At 39.5% G+C, this 13,984-nt stretch overlaps 1 protein-coding gene across 12 annotated transcripts in view; it reads right to left on the bottom strand.

Moving 5' to 3' along the window:
• ESRRG (estrogen related receptor gamma) overlaps window positions 1-13,984 on the bottom strand; it is a 616,331-nt gene that overhangs the window by 15,167 nt on the left and 587,180 nt on the right. For all 12 annotated transcript variants that reach the window (XM_073884096.1, XM_073884099.1, XM_073884098.1 and 9 more), the window contains one exon: window positions 1,232-1,501. In XM_073884096.1, coding sequence (XP_073740197.1) covers window positions 1,232-1,501 — 270 coding nt within the window. The remainder of the gene's footprint in view (window positions 1-1,231; window positions 1,502-13,984) is intronic.

Genomic DNA, 13,984 nt, shown 5'->3' with positions numbered 1-13,984 from the left:
AAAGTACAATTTCATTGTTGAAAACAATTTCCCTCCTATCAGTCCAAGGATGCATGCATCAATATTGTAGATGAACTGTTAATTACAAAATCAATTAAAAATTATTTCTAAAAACAGTCACGCGTCCCCAGCTCTCATGGGGGCAATTTGGGCAGAAGGGTCTCATCTCACTAGGACCGCGCCAAATCACAAAGTCGTCATCCACAAGTAAGCAAAAGCAATCTGGTTTTTCATTTTTCAGCGCGGCTGAGCCCAGCCTGAGATTGATCGTCACATATGGCCCCAGAAAACAAACTGTCAATACCTTGAATGCTGCAGAATTTGAACAAATAGCCGTCCGCCCATTCAAGCCACTCATTGCATCCCATTTAACAGATTTTATTGACAGTTTCCTTCTTGTAATTAAAGGGAAAACTACTGGCCAGCAACCAAGATAAAGTTCAAAGATAGGGTCAAAACAAAAGCAGATGGAGGGGCACGGTGTGACTGTCAATGGTACATAGCATCAGAGCACGTTATTGACACGCAGGTATCTAAAGATCGGCACGTCATTAAGGAGGGATCTATCCTGAACTATATGCAAATGCTAAAAGAGACTTAAGACCACAATAAAGCATTAGGAGAGGCACAAAGGGAAAAACAACAAAGCAGCAACGATTTTTACTTATCAGAGGTTGCTATTTTAGTACGTTTCAGTTCAAATGTAAAGACTGTTTATTCCCATAATTCTTAACCCTCACTGCATAGGGGGTACCTCTCAGAGAAATACTCCAGCAGAAGTTGCCTTCTGCAGAATTCCAGAATACAAGAAAACAAGAATATTCTTTGATAAGCAAAATGAAAAACAACACTACATATGTTTTTCCAATTGCAAAATGTGCATTTATGGGGGGGGGAATGCTTTCTGCGTACCCACGGTGCACACTTATTTTCACTTGTGCCTACAAGACAATGGAGGTAATTTTGTCCCGAGACTGTCCATTTACACTACAAGTTAGGAAATGCACAGGCTGGTAAAAGTTTCACCACTTTCAAGAAGTAAATATAATAAAAATAATTCAAGTGGACTTTTGCTATTTCTAACTTTTCACTAGAAAGCTGTAATGACTATAATTTTGTGGTCTCATACAGAATTTACAACCGGGTTTAGCAAACCCCTGAAGAAGAAGTTGAGGGAAGGGTAAAACTGAAATATTAAAAAATGTAACAATGACCATGTCAATATGCCAACCTGAATTAGCAAGAGCTATCGCTTTGAGGGTGACAAATTCTTCTTTCTCCAGCTTCATGCTCTTGTATTTCTTTACCAGCTGCAGGATAGCATTATTTAGGTCAAGAAGGCCTGCTAATTTGGACTGGTCTTCATCCATTATATAATCATCTGCATAGACAAGTTCATCCTCAAATGAAAGGGATCGGTATACGACACCAAGGATCAAAATTTCCATCCACGCACTCTGCAGAAGGCTCATCTGGTCCGCCAGGGACAGGGTGGAGAAGCCTGCATGGGAAGATGGGCAGATCAAGTTACTTTAAAGCCATAATTTCATAATGCAACCTTAGTTTCATATGGTAGTCGGCTTCTGCATCAGTGCTCAAAATTATGCTGAGCTTTGATTAGATGCTCTTAAATTTTCCCCTGATCATTTTACGAATGGCAAAGTAAAAGTCACAAACCAGTTCAGTTTGTTGGCGTTTTTTATAGGTTTTATAGACACAGTTGAGGTGACTGTAACAGAAAAGGAGGTTTGTTTCTTTCATTTCAGAAGAAAATAATATGTAGCCTTTAAATATAATCGATTTCTGGCTACAGTTTTTATAAATGTCTTTCAGGAAGTCAGATTTTCATCCACTTCATCTCTAACAACTACTAGTGATAAACAACATAAAAGTTAAAAAAAAAAAAAAGAGCTCCCAAATAAAGGAAAACAAACAGTTTAGGCTCACACCGTAGAGTGCAATTTGGAAACATTTCTCATTGTAATAGTCAGATGCTCAGTGAATAATGAGTATTTGTACACCCCAAAGAGCCTTCTTAACTGGATATTTTGCACCCACCGATATATAACACGAGTTCCTCTTAAAATGGTGTTTATTGGTATAAAAGAGAGTAGAATACTTAGCAGCTTGGCCTCTCCACCAAATCAAAAAGCTGCAGTTTATTCTTCTTATTAAGATCCGGTTATTTAAAAAGTTAAATATGGTGGCACTGGAGTTCCATGGATAGGGTATAGGCAGAACCAGATCCTCAGTTTAAATATTGGCCCCGCTGAGCTACTGGCTCTTTCACCGTGAGCAAGACAATTTACTTGCACCTCAATTTTTGTTTTGGGGACATACAAAATAACACCCAGCAAAATACTAATTTATGATATGCATTCAATACATGTAGCTATATTAAATGGTATTTTTATCTGAAATATCTGGATGAGTCCTTTAATTCCTCACTAACAATCTGGTCTGAGTTCACACATAACACACATACAGGCTTAAAGTTCCTTGTAAGCTTAAGAAAACGTGCAAAAAAATGAAAAAGAAAATGTGGTTCAATAGCGAAAGAGGAAGTAGTACAATTAAACCTAGTTAGGAGTAAAAATATTTATTTGTATCTCAGAGGGGCTAGATCTGGATTCTAAACAGAAGTCTTAGTGAAGATACCTGATGATCAGCCACGTACTTTTTCTAAGAGTCCTAAAAAATAAATGTTTTTTAAATCTTCACTTTCATTTCTAATAATAATTTATGCCCAGGGATTGGTAAATGCCCAGGGATTCCAAGGGTGAGCAACCAGCCCTATGGTTACTGAGGACAATAGTACTATGATTTAAGATCCTACCGCCAATAATTCTATAGAAGGAGAAAATTTTAATAATGCAACTTACAAAATCTATTTTCACTCCTTCTCTAGACCCTGATACCCAAATCATCACTATCCACTGCTGCCCAATCTTCTTAGTTTCCTGTTGATGGTCATTGCTTTTGTCTCATTTTTATTCATATCAAATTGTTCCCATCCCATGTGATATTAGAAACTACTGTACAATGAGGAAAAGAAAATGATTTCCTGCCCTGTTGGTGAAAACTAGTGGTTTGCCACTTGGCACCATTAACTGGAGTGTTTAATAAAATCATCAAGAGGCATTAGTCCAGCTTTTATTAAAGGTGGGTCTTAAGACATGTGTAAAACGCATCTCTTTCATTGTTTATCAAGCCATTTACATATTACATGACAGATTTCTTTTGAATTGGCGGCATCCTTCTTTCTTTCTCTTTTTCCACTCCTTTTCTTTTTTTGGTCATCCCATTGTGGGGTTACATAAATTTCTTATTAGAATTAGAACTAAAACATGTGGTAACATTTTCAAGAGAGAGTCCAAAGAGAAAAATAATGACCTAGTCTGACTAGGTTAGGTTCCATTTGCTTTCAATCTTGAGACTGTTATACTCACAGCAAACAAACCAATATTGCTCCTTTTTCTATCCCACCCCTCCCTCAAAGAAAAAAGATGCGACACACATCCAAATATCTAACTCAAGCAAAGGGAACGGCTGGGATTTGTTTTGTAAATGAAATAGATGAAGAAATAAATGATCATCTCAGGAAGTCATGAGCCAAAACGGATGAGTATTCTCCCTTTGCCTTCGTGTGCTTGCTCCTTTTCACGCTCCCAAGCAGTTTTTTCTGCCGCAGCAGATGGACAGAGTGCGTCGCCCAGAGCACCTTCCTGTGACAGCCCTATTCTCCCTCCCAGACACTGCTGTTAGTAAATAGATTTACACATTCTCCAATCTCCACACATCTTTCTGCCGAATAATTAAAAGCAGGATGATTAGTTTATTGAGTGGAAGGAGGAACTTTTTTATTGAGGTCCGTCCATGATTTTATCAGGCCCAGCACTTTTACGGTTGTCAAGAGGATGCAGGCATCCAATTTTTCTTATCTGCCTGATTAATACAAACGCTGTTTCAGGACGCATTAATTAACAGATACAAATCTACGTTCTCATGGAAGGATCAATACGGAGAAGAAAAGAGGCATCAATGTGAATTTAGTGCTGATGATGGAGAAGGCACGCTATCGACAGTTACGTGCATGGAAACTTTAAAGTTGCACAGGGGCCCTTCTGTCCCTGTGATTTACAAATTCGCAATTTTCAGCCATAACAAGGTTTCGCACATTTCTTTGGGGTTTAATTAAGCAAAAAACAATAAAATTTCATTTTTTGCCTAGGTTGATCCTGCAATTTGTTGGCTCTCTGTCGATGACTCTGTGTGTGTGGGGGGGGTGGCGGGTGTGGGTGTGTGGGTGTGAATCCTTCCTATAAACCTAACTTCTTTATGAAATAAAAGGAAAAAGGCCAGGGAGGATGTGGAGATGGATACAGCACAAAAGGTTTGACAAGTTTGCTTGCTCGATGTCCTCACATCTATTTCAGCTGATTAAAGGAAGTGTGATTTTGCAAAAACGATAGGAAAAGGGACCATCCATGCTTTCCAGAATGTAAATAAAAGTCTGGACTTTTATCTCTTCGTGCTCTAGAAAGAGCTGAATCACAATACTTTTAACCCTTTCCTACCAAGCCTCTGCATTCTGGAAGCTGGCACAAAGAGCTCTCACGCCCAAATACCTGGGTGACAGTGACACAGCCTTGTTAGGAGACTGTTGTGCTCACCTGGTCGCGAAGGCGGCAGAGTACGTAACAGAGCTAACATTTGAATGCCACAAACTTCTTCTACCTGCCCTGCAGGAGTGCTCGCCATAGGTACTTCCCATACATAATGACATGGATAAGATAATATTTTGACTAGTGCGCCTCAGCAAAGTATAAAAACCTAAATGGCCAAGATCTAAAATAAGCTGAGTTTAAGGAATTTTCTAAAAACACAATGGCTCTCTTGGTGTACCCGTGCTTGTATCCAAATGACAATTACTTGTGTGCACCTGTGCCCAGCGCTTAGCGGTATTTTATAGCAATCGGGCTACAAATGAGAGGTCCTCAGCACCTATACCATTTAGCTACCTCTCTCCCAAGTGAAATAAAATACGCTTCGCTGTTGTGTCGTCCGAACTTCATGTTTTGTACATCCCGGGATCTTAATCTTTGGTGTGTGACAGATTATAGTCTTAAATGTCCAGCCATATTACAGCTTTTTAAAATACACTGATGCATGGCACATGTTTTTCTCCTCCCCAGCCATGGCCCATTCCATGCATATTGCTGACAACCCTGATCTCTCTTCGTCTCCGTCCTGGAATCAGTGCCATTTAATGTATCTTGGGCATTTTGCTAGCAGAATGACTCTCTACCTTGACCCGCTGTTAAATAGCATGTTTATCTGCAATACAGTGTGCTCCAAATAACCCAGATGACAGTTGGGAATAACATCATTTGGAAGGATTGAAAAGCATCTCAAGAGGCAGGTACCCCTGAAGTAATAGGCTTGAAGAAAGTATGTTTTGTGCCAACCCTCTTACCTCCTTCCCCTAGAAACTTCGGAGGATGACAGTGGTACCATGGGCACTTGTCAAATTTTTTTTTTTTTTTTTTTTTTTTTTTTAGCCCGGCAAACTGATGCACTTTGCAGTCAACTTACAGAAAAGGCTAAGCATTTGAAAGTGTGAAGGGCAAAAAATATCTGACGGCTAGTCTTCAAAAATACACTTTCATTTCAGAAAGCATAAATGTTTATTTCCTGAACGGAGTGTTGACAGAAATAGGCTGCAGTGCAGGCATTGGGGTTTAACCCCTGCTAGGCATTTTCTTCTCGGCTGCTTCCTTGAAACAGAGCAAGCATTTTAAATCTTCAGGGTGTCTGTTAATATCAGTTAATCATGGCATTGATTTGCCTGCTCACCGTTTTTGAACTGTAGTTTCTCTCTTCCACAAAAAATTGACAGTTTTTAACGAATAGCATATCATGCCAGAATTGTAATTATGCCGTAATGACTCACCGAGATGGTAAACGAAATTCACTGAGAGAAGCTGAGTGAGCACTGTGGCATAAGCTAGATTCTTTCTCTCCCATACAAATAAACCCAATGTTTACAGGAACTAGGGGAGAAAAGAATCACAATAGCACTAAGGTTTGGTCTTAGCTACCCACAGATAATACAGATGCATAACCCTTGTTCGAGACAAACTTTATTTTTCAGCCAGTTGCTATTTTCACGTATGAGCCAACATACCATGTGTTGTATGATTCACAAAACACACAGCTCTGGTGTTGCACTGTGTGTGTATATAGAATATATACAATTATCATATATAGAGAGACCTTTATTCTATTCTGCTTTTTAGAGAGATGGACTTTATGGGCTGGCACTCAGTAGGGGCTGGAGTTAAGCAAGTACAGATGTTCAAGTGTGAATGTGAAAACTGGAATCTTTACTTGGTGCTATCAGAAGCATTTCATTGAAAACTTTTTATTATGGATGACAAATATTACCTATTACATTAGCACATAAACGTTAGATATAATACCTCCACTATTATCCTTTGAGTCTTTATTCTGTCAGTCTGACCATAAACCAGATTTCAATAATTCAGACTCCATTTCAATTAGTTTGGGTCAAATACAAGAATAACTGAGAAAAATGGGACAGCTCCCCTTCTTGGAATTTGATTCTGTTTTTCAACATTTGTTGATTCCCTGATAACTCTGTTTCTTTACTCCCATTCTTATACTTCAAGTAGGAGTCACAGAGATTTTATGAAACCATTATTTTATTTATTTTTTTAAAGATTTTATTTATTTATTTGACAGAGAGGGACACAGCGAGAGAGGGAACACGAGCAGGGGGAGTGGGAGAGGGAGAAGCAGGCTTCCCGCCGAGCAGGGAGCCCGATGCGGGGCTCGATCCCAGGACCCTGGGGTCATGACCTGAGCCGAAGGCAGACACTTAATGACAGAGCCATCCAAGCGCCCTGAAACCATTATTTTAAAATAGTGGTTTCATAGGACAAATGTGAAAATCTGAAAGAACTCCAATTCAAAAAATTCCAGCTATGTGGCAAACTTGACCACCATCCATAAAATTTAGCAAACAGTCTAGGTGGTGGTGATAAATTAAAAGGAGGGTAGAATAGAATCATAAAGGCAATATCTACGAGTCCAGGACAGGTTTATCACTGTTAACTGAGTTTACAGATGCAACTGGTCACTGACCACTCATGCTGATTATGGGAAGAGCCAGGGAAAGTTTCAATTAGCCCACTCATGGGCACCGAAATTAAAAACACGCCCCCATGGCACTTGTGAAATGCTATCTTTAGTAATTGTTCCTTGTTTCCAAGGCCAGCTTGCTAGAAAAATTAAAGTATAATAGCAGCTAAAGAAAGAAATTCCAAGTGGCTACTTAGGGAAGCCTCAAAATGGTGACCAGAGGGTTTTGTTGTTGTTGTAGTAGTTGTTTTATTTCTGTGAGTATGGGAGGGTGACAACGGCCAACCTGCCTTGAAAAAAGGACTAGATATGGGGCAGATGACTGTAATATAAGAATACAGAGAATATCTAGATGAAGTGTATAGCTCCTCTGTGGAAATCCCACTTACCCACCTACTGTTGAATGACTACAGGGGGCCTAAAAATACTCCTTTAGCTTTCCCCAAACTCCCTGTTACTTGACCTCAACTTTACTTCTCCCATTCTTTCATCTAAGCCAGGAAGAAAGACAAATTATTGGAGGGCACGGAGAAAGGTATAGGCTGAGCTGCTTTAAAGGAAGGATACCTAATAGCTTTCTTTTCCTACAACTTTTATTTTGTACTAGTTGAAAACAAGAGAGCTCTGCCTGGAAAGTTTCCTTTTTGATGTGACTTAAGTTTGTCTGACCATGAGGAAAAAAGGAAGGCAGTGCCATATAATGTAGAACTCTAAAAAAAAAAAAAAAAAAAAAAATCTTATAAAAGGGCATTTTCAGTCTCACTTTGGGATTAGATGGACATGGAGTAGGAAAAAAGTTCATTTTGAAGCCACATTTCTGGTTTGAAAGAAAAAGATCCTGTGCTTGAATCTGACTCACTCTACCTAATCACTGCTGGGACTGGTCAAGAAATATCACAGGGTGTTACAGGGCCCTGACCAGAAGTCCAAGGAAGATTGATCCAGCCTGTGCATCAGATATGCATGCAGGCACTGTCTTCAGGAAATTTCAGAGCCCTCATCAAATGTGTTCTAATATTTGATTTAAAAGGGTTAAGTGTCTGCCTTCGGCTCAGGTCAGGATCCCAGGGTCCTGGGATCAAGTCCTGCATCGGGTTCCTTGCTCAGTGGGGAGCCTGCTTCTCCCTCTGCCGGCTGTGCCCCCTGCTTGTGCTCTCTCTCTCTCTTTCTGACAAATAATAAATAAAATCTTTTAAAAAATAAAATAAAAAAATAAAAATCAAGCCTCCAAAATAAATGCATATTGACTCTATCTGAATTTTGAGGATCTGTAGGATGACAGACATTTTCACAGACTTTTAAATAATCTGCGGGAAATAATTAATGTCAAATAACCCAAAGCTAAGGACTTACTGCCATTGAGTGATATATGAGGGAAGAGGCTAGTGTGGGGAGCAGTGACCTTGAGGTCTGGAGATCTGGGTTCTAGGTCTACCCACACTATAACCAAGAGTGTTAACTTGATCTCTGTTGTGGGTTGAATTGTGTCCCTCCAAAAGCTGTTATAATCCTAACTCTCAGTACCTGTGAATGTGACCTTATTTGGAAACAGGGTCTTTATAGATGGTTAAGTTGAGATGAGGTCCTTAGAGTGGGTCCTAATCTGACTGTAGCTTCATTAAAAAGGAGGAAATTTAGCCAGAGACAGATACAAACAGAAGGAAAATGATGTGAAGGTACACAGAGAGAATGCCATTTACAAGCCAAGGGATGCTTGGGGCCACCAGAAGCCGAGAGCAATTCTTCCTCGCAGCCCTTAGAATTAACCAACCCTCCCAAAACTTTGATCTCAGACTTCTAGCTTTCAGAGATGTGTGATGATACATTTCTGTTGTAAGCCATCTAGTTTGCAGTACTCTGTTATAGCAGCCCCGGCACACTAATACAGACCCACAGTTGACTCCTCATCTGTCAAATGTGAGATGGAGACTAGACATCTCTGAAGAAGCTTCCAGTTCCAACGCTGTGTGATTTGGACTAACACAGTGAGCAGTACTGACATGAAGCACAAGGCTGTGTGGGTAATGGTAAGCACCTCAGGTAAAGATCACTGCACTGGAAGTTAGCAGACCTGGCACTGGGGGCCACCTCTCCCGCCAAGTAACTGTGTAACTCTGAGCAATGAGTCAACTTCTCTGGTTCCTGCTTTTTCATCTGTAAAATGAGAAAGGAGAAAAAAATGTTCCCAAGGGTGTCCAGTCCTACATTATTCAGTTCCCGATGGTTCCACTGTAACAAGATTCAAATCAATTGCTATTCAGTGCATCTATGGTAAGTGAAGCACCACGCTCAGAGTTACACAGCATATCCATTAGGATATACAAGATGAGTACAATATAAGCCCTACCCTCTGAGATGTTACAGCACAGTAAAAGTAAATCAGATCACAACGAGGAAAGGAAGGTAGGTACCGTAAGGAATGGTGAAAGTGTACGTGTGTGTGAGGGAGGAAAGATTGGTGTTGGGTTGTACACATCCTCTTCAGTGTATCCATCATTTCTCTCCTTCCTGCCTCCCCACAGTTCTGGTCCAGACCTCCATCATCTCCTTCGGGATAAAGGGATATTAGTATTTCCTTCTTCCGTGCTACCCGTGGCTATTCAAGCGTTCTTCTAAATATGAATTCTAAGTATGCCATCCACTGACCAAAATCCTTTCTTGGCTTCCACCCCTCTGAAGGACAAAATGGAAACCCTCTGGCACAGGATGGCATTTCTTCCACTATTTGGCCCTCTTCTTGCTTTCCTGCCATGTTTCCTGAAAAATCTTCTTCTGGTAACTCCTCTGTAGACAGACTAGCATGTTGAAAACCGGCGCATTTTCCCAACCCCAGAGCTCTAGTACTCCCCGGATTGATGGCATCGTCATCTACCGGCTGCCTCATCCGCAGGCTTTCAGCGATCTATCACCAAGTCTTCCTCTTTATATTTCCGAAATCAAGTGCATACTCTCCTTTCCACTCCTACCACCATTATTATTGTTCCTGTGTAACATCCATGGGTACAGGTGCAAGTTGTAAAATATAAAAGTGGAGCTTCGGGGAAAGACAGAAGCAAGTACTGTAGTGAATGTGATGATGTGCCACCGAACAGATAGATCTTTCCCAGTGGGTTGCCATGTTCTCCGAGCTCTTAATAGTGGAGGCCTCCTCTTCCTTGTTCCCTGCTGTAGTCCCAGCACCTGCAACAGTGCCTACCACATAGCAGGTGCTCAATAAATGTGTGCCAAATCAATTAATGAATAATTCCTTAACAACTCATTGACTGGCTTTCAAAAGGAATGGGACACTAGGAATGAAGACAGCATCCAGATATCAGTCCCCTCCCCTGGAAAGAAAATCTGAATATGCAACAGAAAAAAGTCGCCTCACTTATTTTTTCATAATTCAACAAGTGTTTATTAAAGCACTGATTATAGGTAAAGCTCTTTGCTTCTAAGTACCTGTATAGTATATAGGATTATCTTTGGAGCCACTTAAACTCTGATAAAGTCCTTCCTCAACATCAGCTAGTTCCTTTTTAATTTATAATTAAAGCTGACGTTTTAATCATATGGCCTGCCTTCTCTTATACTTACAAATAACCATTTGTAACAGATTCCATGATAATGTCACAGTGACTTTTATTGTTTACAAGTATCTATGATTAATTTCTCTACTTTTTCCTACCACTATAACTATTTTGACAACGTGTGAATTTATTCTCTGTAGCTAGAACTTTAAACCTCTGAAATCCTAGCCGAGTCAGGAATGAAAACAAACAAATACCCTTTGCTTCTTTCCACTTGCAGGAATAAAAAAAAAAAAAAAAAATCTGTAGGTCTACTTTTTTAACATAAATTCTCCAGAGATTCCACAACTAGTTTCTGTAAAACCCAAATAACTAGTAAAGGCACTTTCCACACTTTGAAAAAAAAATGGCAAGCAGATTGAGATATCTTGGGTTTCCTTTCCCTGAATCAAAAAGAGCAAAGAGAAGACAATGCAAGAAAAATGCATTCATGTGGCATCTCCCTCTCACTCCATTTTCGAACAATGGGATTCTCACTGAGTAAATACTCACTTGTCAGGAGTATCTGCAACAAGACAGCCACTGAGCGGCACCAAGGGAGTAAGGTGCCTTCCCATTTTCAAGCAGCAAATTAGACATTTACAAACAGCGAAGATGGTACTTGTCCGTTACGACCTTTCACTGTGTCTGTACAAGTAGGTGTTAATGTAATTTAAATGCCATTTAGACATGTTTCAGGTTTATCAAACTGGTTTGTATATCCATTCCTATGGAATAATTTTGAAGGAGAACCATCTCCACCTGCTGTAGAACAAGCATGGCTGGAGATGGTCCTACGGAAATATTCTGAGAGAGTAAAAGAGGATCCATTTAAGTCTATAAGAAGTCAGGCTGGACCTTAAGGAAATCAAGCAGGGGGCCAAAAATATTGTTAGTAAGACAGGTAGTAGGGTCACATGATTTTTGTATGAAATTCCCCCCCCCCATTTTTCCTACACACCTAGTTGAGAGTTTGGGCTTACGGGCAAACAAGTTATCTCTGGTAGAGATGAGAGTTTTTTCCAATTAAAATACAGATATGGGGAGAAACACAAGAAGATGAATTTTGCTAACATCAGTTTTAGGGTCAAATATATGCTTTTTCACCATCCAACATTAATAAACTAGCCAATAAATTATTAATAAAGCATGTCATTTGTCAGACTTCAGCAAGAGATAAATGTGTCTCAAATAGACTTTAGAACTATTGGAGAAACAACCACAACTGTAACTTTTAGTTAATTTTTTAAAAATCAACAAATTCTTGGCATGTTTTACTTTCCTCCATAATTTCTAATATTGGATTTTTTTTAACTGTTTCTGACCTAAAACAGATTTTAAATTAAAAATGAATTTCTGTGTATTTTTCTTTTGCCCACACATAAGGTTTAATAACTTAAAAAAAAAAAAAAGGATGAACTGCTTCTCTTGGAAACATTCAACCATTAAAGGAAATCTATAATCGGCAAGTTAGCCATGGTTGCTTTGTTTCTGTTATATGTGACCCAACATAATATTCTGATATTGAAGAATCTAAAAAGCACATTCCACACACTGGATAAATTAGGATTAAATATATACATATATATTTAATATTTATGTTAAATATTTATATGTATATATAAATTTACTGAGATAGCACAAAAGAGAAAATTAGAAGGAAAAGCGAAATGCTTGATCCACCCCAACCTGACTTTGGATTAAATACTGCCTATCTACAGAGGGTGAGAGTTCAGAATTTGTCCCAGTGCATCAGCTTGCATTAATGAAGGCAGAGTTGCAGACTTTAAAGCTCAGGTTATCTTTTCTTTTTGTTATTTTCCCATTCGTGAAGGCCACAGCTACATGCACGTTAACGTACAGAATGACGTTTGCATCATGAAAACCTGGGTGATTTCATGAGCTCACCTAAAAATTTGAAAATGTCATGCCAGCTACCAATTACAAAAAAAAAAAAATAGATTTGCGATCATCTTGTGTGCTTTCACTGAAATGACCAAAAGCTGATTCTACGTGAGTTCTAAGAAAAAAATCACTTATAATTTCTATTTTAATTTTAAATAACATGCCTTCAATCTTTTCAGATTTATCTAATTGGTCCCTTGGTAGAGAAACACAAATTCTAACAAGAGCACTAATTGTTAAAGAAAGGGTATTTGTGGAGTTAACCCTAACATCTCTCCTTCTCTCGCTTTATGACTAGTTACAAGTAAAGCAGAAACAAAACAAAACAAAAAAACCTTCTGGTGTGCTTTTCTTGATTTTCCCCAAATAGAAAGACACTATAACTCAGTGTCTCCAACATATCCTGCCCTAGAAGGAGGAGAGGCAGGGGAAAAAAAATCAGGAGGTCTTCTGCATAAACACATGTTAAAGGATTTATAGCACAGGCCATTAAAAACAAAGTGTCATATGTATTCATGAAAGAACGTAGGAGAAATACGTTATCCATGAGATGCATGTCACAGGTATGAAATTACAGCTTGCTGACCCTGAAACTCCACATTCAAATAATGTTAGAAATCCTCACTCTCTATGCTTAAAGACCTGGGCATAATTTGTGCTCTGGAGAGCATGAAAAAACAGCTTCTCTGAATTTCTAGCCCCGAGAGTTCGGTCTAAAGTCAGGCTCCCACACTATTTTTCTCGGTGGCTAATGAAGATCTGTTTACGAATATTTACTCCCAAGTTCACGGCTGGTGTTTGCTGGCTCAAGCAGAGCTAAGTCATTACGGCTTGGCATACGTTCCGCTGGGGAGGCTACAGTTACCTTCTCATTGACAATAGAGGCAACCCCTTCGATTCCTCTCTGCCTTCCCTTCTTCCTCTCTTCACTGCCCCCCATTTGGATAACTGGCCAAATTAAAACAAAACAGAAACAAAAAAATGAAACAACACAGCTCTTGGAATTCCCCAACCACATGAATGCAGAGTCGTTATCAGGAGTAAAAGGCTGCCTGTCGTATTTACCACGGATACATAATATACAAACCGAACCTGTGCCTCTTATAATAACTCTTTTGGAGACAGTGTTCCATTCAAAAGTAGAATGGAGGAGGGAAATGTAGCTGCGGTAAAAAGCTCTCACGCTATAATTCCTCTCCTCCCTAAATGAACAAGGGCACTCGGAGCACTGCCCCAGAGTCTCCCTGCTTTGATCTGTTGGAAAGTGTATTTATCTTCGTATCCCACCTCTCCTCTATGCTGTGACCAGTCCCTTTCATGTCACTGAGATCCTGCAAATAGACCCAGGAAATCCTGGAAATTCCTAT

This window comes from Callorhinus ursinus, unplaced genomic scaffold, assembly GCF_003265705.2.
Source record: "Callorhinus ursinus isolate GAN/ISIS: 27379988/994484 unplaced genomic scaffold, GSC_fseal_2.0 scaffold54, whole genome shotgun sequence".
NCBI classification, from domain to species: Eukaryota; Metazoa; Chordata; class Mammalia; order Carnivora; family Otariidae; genus Callorhinus; species Callorhinus ursinus.
The sequence above is the reverse complement of the archived record's forward strand: the minus strand, read 5'-3'. Positions and strand labels throughout refer to the sequence as shown.